Source organism: Crocodylus siamensis, chromosome 9 (genome assembly GCF_052110815.1).
Source record: "Crocodylus siamensis isolate JL-2025a chromosome 9, ASM5211081v1, whole genome shotgun sequence".
NCBI classification, from domain to species: Eukaryota; Metazoa; Chordata; order Crocodylia; family Crocodylidae; genus Crocodylus; species Crocodylus siamensis.
In genome coordinates, this window is record NC_143403.1 from 17575500 (window position 1) to 17583680 (window position 8181).

Sequence of the window (8181 nt, forward strand, 5' to 3'; positions counted from 1 at the left end):
TGCGCTTTTTCAGGTTAAAGAGCCCCATGGCTCTCAGCCTGTCATCGTAAGGTCTGTTTTCCTGACTTCTGATCATGCGTTCTATAATAAATTAGATGAGAGTCAACAAGGACAAACACAAAGTCCTGCATTTAGGACTGAATAATTACATGCACAAATGCACACTGGGGAAGGACTGCTTAGGCTGCAGTGCAGGAACTGGAGATTACAGTAGACTATAAGCTGAATATGAACCAACAGGCCGCATCCACACATGCATGGATATTTGGTTCCCTGGGGACAGTTAGCAGTGGTGCACCTTGTGCCACTGCTCCTTGTCCCTGGGGAATGCCTGTGCCATGTGCCTAGGCAGGATAGGGGAGGCTGGGGCCAGCACTGGGCTGGCCTCAGCAGCCTTACCTGGGAGACTCCCAGGGCTGCAGCAGTGACAATCCAGGTGTGTGGAGCCTGGCCAGCAGCCCCTAGTGTGGCTCCAGCTGGCCAGGCTCTAGGTTTGAATGATGCATCCTGCCCCTGCATGCACCGCTCCGCTATTTTTTTCCGCAGGTTTATTTGACTCCTGGATATCCAGGGGTCACCCTCCCCCATGCTGCTGCCTTGCAGTTCAAAAAACAGCTTAATGTGTGGTATATCATGCTGTATACATGTCTGCAGTGCCACATGCCACACAGCTGCAGCTATCTGGACATGGCCACAGTGTCTCTTCATGCAAAAAAAGTCAAAAGGGTTGTATTAACTGGGTTGTATTAACAGGAGTGTCATTTGCAAATGAAGAGAAGCACAGATGAGGCCGTATTTGGAATACTGTGTCCAGTTTTGGGCCCTACACTTCAAGAAGGATGTGGACAGTTTGGAAAGAGTCTAGCACAGAGCAACAAAATAATAAGGGCCCTAGAAAGCAAGACTTGTGAGGAAAGGCTGAAATTTTTTTTAATTATTTAGTCTGGAGAAGAGAAGACAGGGGACATTTGAAAACAGTCCTCAAATACCTGAAGAGCTCTCATAGAGGAGGTGGAAATGGACTTCCATTGGTGAGGACAGGACTATGAACAATGGCCTCAAGCTGCAGCAGAGGAAATTTATGTTGGAGATTTAGAGGAGCTTTCTGATTCCACGGTGGACAAGCATCAGAACATGTCACCCAGGAAAATTTTGGAATCTCCATCACCGGAAATTTTCAAGAACAGGTTGTACAGACATTTGGCAGGATGGTTTAGTCAGGGATGATCCTGCTTTGAGCAGGGGCCTGGTCTAGATGACTTTGTCAGTTCCCTTCAATCGCTACTGTCCTACAGTCCTATAATATGAGGCTATAATGAGGGTGTCAGATGATGATTTAAAGTTCCTAGCCACCTAGAAGTTTCTCCATGAGAGTATACTCTTTGGACATTTAAAAGAAAGTACCAAGAGATCCTTGGGAGAGGGAACTTTTAATAAGAGTCAGTGGAGCATGTATTCTCCACTGATTCTCAACTGATTTGCAGAGAGCTAGGTTGGAAGTCTGCACCCTCCATTTATGTGCTGTGTGCTAAGTACTTACCTTGTGTGCACACAGCACATGAATGGAGGGTGCAGACTTCCAGCCTAGTTTTATGCAAATCAGTTGTACAGAGCTTTATTTTTATTTATTTTTCAAGGCCCAACTCCACACTACTTACATTAGATACTCCCTGCAATATAAAGAATGGCCACTGACACTATGGGAACCAAAAGACTCTTGAGGGAGATGTCCAAAGTTCCTGGCTCTATACTCGAGCTCATCTCAGAAAACTTTCATATTATCCAGCAAAGCAGATGATGGAGGTTTGACAACTTTGTCCAGAGGGAAAGTTGAAACAGTTGGAGGTTAGAGTGCCTAAGAGTTTTCTGCTGTGTACTTGTCCTTTTACTAATCAAGATGAGCATGCAGCAGCTTTTTCTTCAGCAAGGAAAATTTGGTGCTGGAAGTCGTAGGCAGTCCTGGTTGTCTAGAACAGTGGTCTCCAAACTTTTTTGATCATGCACCCCTATCAGTAAAAAATTTTTGAGCACACCCCCCCCAATATATGTATATTTATATAAATATAAATACAAGTTCTAATATTTTCTTCCTGCACCCCACTTTGGAGACCACTGGTCTAGAATATAGATTTACTGTCTGGGGAACCAGTACGGCTGCATGGAGGACATATAGGTAGCTAACAGGAGGAGTTCCCTAAGGGCCAGATCCTATTTCCTCTTGGCTGAGTGGCACCCACACGGCTGCATAATTCCAAGTCTACTTTTTTTTTTTAAATGTTGTTTAACACCATATGCCTCCCTACAGAGTATGTTCTGTAGGCTGCATTTTAGTTGTACAGCTTCCCAGAGGAACAGCATCATCCAAGCGTGTGTAATGCTGAGCAAGTACCAGAAGTGTGGTTGCAAAAAAATCCCCACCCATCAACTACCAGGTGTCAAGACCTGATTGGAGGTCCTAGCCACAGCCCCTGGGCGTGGGGGGCAGAGGGTGAACCATGTCCCCCCAAGCCTGGGAGTCCTGTCAGCTGATCTGGGCCAAGATTCGTACCTCAGAAAAGACCCCACTGGTTTCACCACTAACCTGCCTACTTTACCTACTAAGAGGGGCAGGTCTTGTTATTTCTAGAAACGCTTTACTTTAAAAACAAAAAGTGTCAGTTCAAAATACATGTTTCAATTTCAGTCTTCCCTTCATCACTACCGTTTAAGGTTTCTGCTCTTGAAGTGTATTCATTGTCTAATTTGGGAAGGCAGGCCTCATAATCTTAGCATTGCAACAGAAAAACTTGTGAAGAACTAAACAGAATTCACATTTTTCCCGCTCCCATGTAAATGATTTAAGAATCTGGGCCTCTAAGCAATTAACAGTTTGTTTCTCTCTCAGCTCTAATGCACATTATTTCCTTTTAAGCAGGGCTCAAAAGGAAATCTGTTTATTAGAATTCATTTTTCGAGTTTCAAATGGAAAATGTAGAATGGAGGAAAAGAGAAAGACAAGTGTATGTACGGCAAACGCTCAAAAGGAGCGGTTAGGACAGAGACTTCAAATAGAAACAACCCTGCAGTATTGGGAGAGGAGGAGCTAAGTAATTCAGTGCTGGGACTTAAGAGAATAGCGATATGGTCAGAACATAAGGGGAGAAAGGTGATTTTAGAGCAGCATTTTGAGTAGATTATTTGGGCTAGATGTCTTTAGTGTAAAAGAGGCATCAAAACTCACTTAACTGCTGGGAATGAGAGTACTGCTGAGACAGTTTTTTCTCTCTATTTCCTTTTTGTCTTTCCTCATAAAATAATTTTCAACAAATTGTTTCTTGTTTACTTCTTCTCCAGCAGTTCTTCATATTATGGGACTGAGTAGTCTGTGTACAGCTGAGAGTCATATAAGAGAACCAAAGCATAAACTGAGGGCATAATATACTCTCTGTAAACAAAGTAAAATGTTCATTTTCTTAGTTTAACACCGAATTAGGCAAGCATTATATAAATTAGTCCAGATTTTAATATGTATGTGGACTCTATATAGTCCATGCACATCCACACAGACTCTATGCATATATATGAGTGAGAGAATGAAGACTTACTGGCCATTTGATCCAAAAGGAAAACTTCAAAACATCTGAGGATGGCATTTCAGCGTACGGGAGATCTGAACATATGCATAAACTGAACATAATGATTGATTGTGCTCATGATGCTCCAACACCTGTTATATTCCTGTATAAAATCATGCAGGTGTTTAAATGAAAGAAAAGACAAATAACATGGGCCTGGTGCATACATCCCATTATTTGCATCCATTTATTCCTAGAAGGCACAGAAATCTGACACCTTATGGATAAAACAGCAACAGAAACAAGACAAAGGCTTCTCAGTTATTTATTGAGATAATTTAGGAGGTTGCGAGGCTATCAAATATCATATAATACTAAGCAAAACCACAGCTCTTGCTTAGTTTTGATGATATGAATCAATTACTCTAGCAGATTAGAAGAAACCTTAGGGCAGAAACTGATAAAATCACCACAAAATCATTCAGGTGCTATTAGACAAGAAGATATTTTGTGTGTGCTCTTAGCAGATGTGACCATAGGGCAAATGAGTTGAATTCAATTGGCTATCCTCCTGTCCTTGGTAATGGAGATTCTTCATTGAGCTCATCCACTGGAGTATTCATGTTTTACTTCCCAGAGCTAGCAGTGGGCAATCATGATTTATAAGGTTATTTTGTTGACATGTCAACATTAACTAAATGTTGTTCTACCAAAGTTAGAGTCTAAAATATAATGTTGGTATTTGAAATGAACCTGTGAGACTGGTGTGGTGGCAGTGTGTCACAGCTCAGGAGCATTTTCTCAGAGCTGAGTGTCCTCTGCACGTAGCAATTGTTCAGCTCTGATAGGAGGAGGGCAAAGGGGCAACTTTTGAAGACAGAGCCCCAGGGCTTACTTAAGCAGACACTTTTTTTTCACGTCTCCTCTAGAAGTGCCATATACATGAATGCTCAGAAAAGGAGAAAAAGCAAGTACTATTTTATATATATAGGGAGAAATCCACCTTCCATTTTAACATATACAAATCTCATTGATTTAAATGAGTTTTACAAAGAGATTTGGACACAAAAGATGAACCCAGAAATAAAGGAATAGGAAGAAAAGACTCTGTTTTGATCATAGACTCATAGTTTTGGGTTCCCCCTGAAAACGTGTTTGAAAGGACTGGTACAAACTAACTTGTGTTTCTACAACTTAAATCACATCTTTGCATGATACTTATGCTTGCTGTCACTTAAAAGCACTAGAGACTAATTTAAATCAAAACTCTCTAGACACTCAAATCTGTGCGTCAGATAATTCTGCCGTATTTACTCAGATCACACTATAAAAACACAATGTTAAAGCAGTGTTTGATTTGATTTTTTTTAAAGTGTTATCCTCTACATTTTTCCTTAGGAAAGTAGAAGGTGAACTTGAAATAGTATGGGAATCAACTTCCAAAGAGAATAGGAGAATGAAGGAACTCTTGCATAAATCTCTGGAGAGGAACATGTGGAACACTGTCAGAGTTTATGAATCTTACTTAGATGAAGTCTCTGAGAAAGACTTAGTTTGTGGATATGATTTTAGCTACTGTGATGTGAAGCCTTCAGCAGCCACTAAGAATCAAAGTCAACAGGAACCTCTGGGTTGAGGCCAAAGAAGTTTCCACATTGCAAAGACTGATCCCAAAGAAACAAAGAGTAAAAGCTCAACGACAGACATGACCCAGAAAGACAGCATTTATCCTCTTTGATGCCATTATACTTTAACTCATCAACGTAACATTCTGTCCAAGGTAAAAAATTATGCTTTCAGTCTAGATTTATTTTAATAATGCTGTTAAGGCTATTTGACAAAAGGCCATTCCTAACCGAAGAAAAATGTACAGTACCATAGTCACCACAGCATGCCAGCTCTACTTATCAAGTTAAATTGATAAATAATTGCTACACTCTTAAAACATGCAAATATTGCTACAAAACAAGTGAACAATAAGAGATAAAGATTTCCTACTTGATAAACGATGCCTGTTTATCAAATGGTTTTAATTAATATGCCAGTAGTTTAATCTATAAAAAAAATCCAACAAAATTACCTAAATGTCCAAAATATGGTATTTAATTAAGCCAATATGTGAGATATCTGCTTTGCATCTGTTTACTTTCCTGCTGATAAATATTTTGAGATCCTTATATGCAAAGCTATGTTATTAGACTGCATTGTTTTACCTGGATCTCTATCTGTGCCTGGGGAAGAAGGGAAGTGCTGAATGTATAGGCGCATGGACAGATCACTAGCATGATCCCGTGATACCATATGGTTATCTGAGTGTGAGGTGGTTCTGTGGCTGCTACTGACCAGGCGTAGCATGACCCAGTCAGCAGAAGCACGTTTCCTGCTGGAGCCGTGCTGCCAAGGGGACTGAAAGTGCACGGATGCATGAGTTATCCTGAGGATCAGGCTGTGCCCTCTGTAAACTCTTTAGAGAATAATTTGCAGGGAACGCTGCAGACTTTTTCTACCTAGACCCCTCCCACAGCTCTCTTTGCAGCAAGGGTCAGTCACATATTTGGTATCTTTATCAATATTTCTGCAGCAGTTCCACAATGTTGCTGAAGAACCAAAACCCAGTGCTGACATTGTGCAGGGCTCTTTTTCAGGCGTTCATAATTTGTTTAGTTTTTCTACAAGTTTTTTTACTTGCTTAATTTTATTACCATAGCAAAAGAACTCTGCTTATGAACAGAAAACAAAAAGGTGTTAAAAACACTTCTTAGCAGATGTAAAATTACAAGCATGCAGTTTCTTATCACTTGGGAGTAGAAATTCAACAGGAACACTAGAACAAGGCAAACAAAATTAACTTAAACATTGAAAGGAAAACATAAATTAGCATCAGCTTGAGAGCTTGCTCTTATTTCCTGCAGTGTTCTTCTTATATTAGGGCCCTAACTTGTGTAAGTATCATTATTCACAAAGGGGAAGGAGCTGAAACTAGTGATAAGAAAGGAGAACCGTACATCAGAGTTTTACCCTCCAAACTGTAGAACAGCTCCATGAAGTCCAGCTGCAACAGTAAGTCTGCAGTGATTTTATATGGAAGGCACCCAAATCCAATAAGGATGAGAGGCAGTACAGGACACAAAGGTATAATAAGCATATACTCGAGTCCTATTGAAGTCAAGAATTACTTTTTAAAATTTTGTTCATTAAACCTTGCAGCAAAGTCAGTCATGTATCTGAGTTTGTAGAACCTGCTGCATTGATTTGAGAAGTAATATGCATGTCTGCCCAACATTATAATGTATAGAGCATTACAACATTATAATGTATAGAGCATTATATGCCTTTGTGGGTTTATAGCCAATTGAGGAGTGAAAGCTACCCCAGTTGTGACTGGTTAGAAGCTAGGCGTGGAATCTTCAAATTCCTTCAACTTTCAATTCCTTTGTCTTTCTGCTCCCATTGAAACGGACAGTAAAATTCTCTAGAAATTCACGTCTTGTTCCTTTCCTATTTTGTATTCTCTAGTTCTTATTTTATAATTTTTATATGCAACATCTTTATAATGTAATCTTGTGTTTGCCTCCTCAGTGTATTACCAACCTCACACTGTATACCAAATATTTTTAATTGACTATGTAACAATTAATAAAAACACTGTTCTTTAAAGAGAAATTCACACTCTAGGAAATTGTTGCAACAATTAAAATTTGCTTAGTTTTAAGAAAACTTAAGAGAACATGATTGCTTATTCCCACGTGGGCCCCAGTACCATATTTTATGAATACTATAAACTCCCATTAAAGAATACATTCACAAACACACACCAGGTGTGATGGAAAATATACCATTTTGCTTGATGAGTCTGAGCTTAAAATTAGTACATTGATTATGAGATCATTTAAAACTACAGAAATGGCATGGTGAACAACTGAAAGCATCTTGGCACAGTATGAAACGCTAAGTGATGTTTACACAAACAATTAATGAGAGATTTCTGTGAATTCTCTTGAGCTTGATGAAAAAAGCAATAACCTTGTTTGCTGGAGAGGGGGTTGCAGGTTGCAACTTAAAAGCAGTTGATTTTCCTCCAAATTACACTCTGACAAAAGATAAATCTTAAGGTAGATTTTTTTACATTTATGTAAAAAAGGTACTTTGTATTTAGAGTCTGTTTTATGCCACATTCAAAAATACATCAGTTATGTTAGTTAGCATGAACTGTTGATCTTAAAACTAGAATCAGTCTTATTGCATTCTTAAAATGTATTCTTATTATAAAGAAAGCTATTATTGTGAAAATGTTATTTCAGTTTGAATCACTTTTGTTTTGAACACTCATCAACACTTGCACAGTATGTAAAATACAATAAGAAAGATGAAAGAAAAATATCCAAAATTAGTACAAACAAGAGATAATATAGGAGTTAGTGGACTAAGTATGTAACTACTTAAAAGTAATCAAATACTTCATCCAAATCTTGAACTACAACAATTACAACAAATCCTTGGCCAAGTTAGGTTCTTACCAGGATTTATGCAAATCAAAAGTCTTAACTTAATCTAGAGAATACAAATGAACTGCTCCAGACCGAATGAAGCCCAGAGACTCTAGGCTTTGAGCTGTTACCGAGTCTCT

The 8181-nt window shown here is 39.1% G+C and overlaps 1 protein-coding gene across 1 annotated transcript in view; it reads left to right on the forward strand.

The window, feature by feature from the left end:
* CEP89 (centrosomal protein 89) overlaps nt 1–7776 on the forward strand; it is a 106249-nt gene extending 98473 nt beyond the window's left edge. The window contains exon 19 of the mRNA XM_090062694.1: nt 4953–7776. Coding sequence (XP_089918820.1) covers nt 4953–5190 — 238 coding nt within the window. The 3' untranslated portion in view covers nt 5191–7776. The remainder of the gene's footprint in view (nt 1–4952) is intronic.
* Nucleotides 7777–8181: the final 405 nt, after the last annotated feature.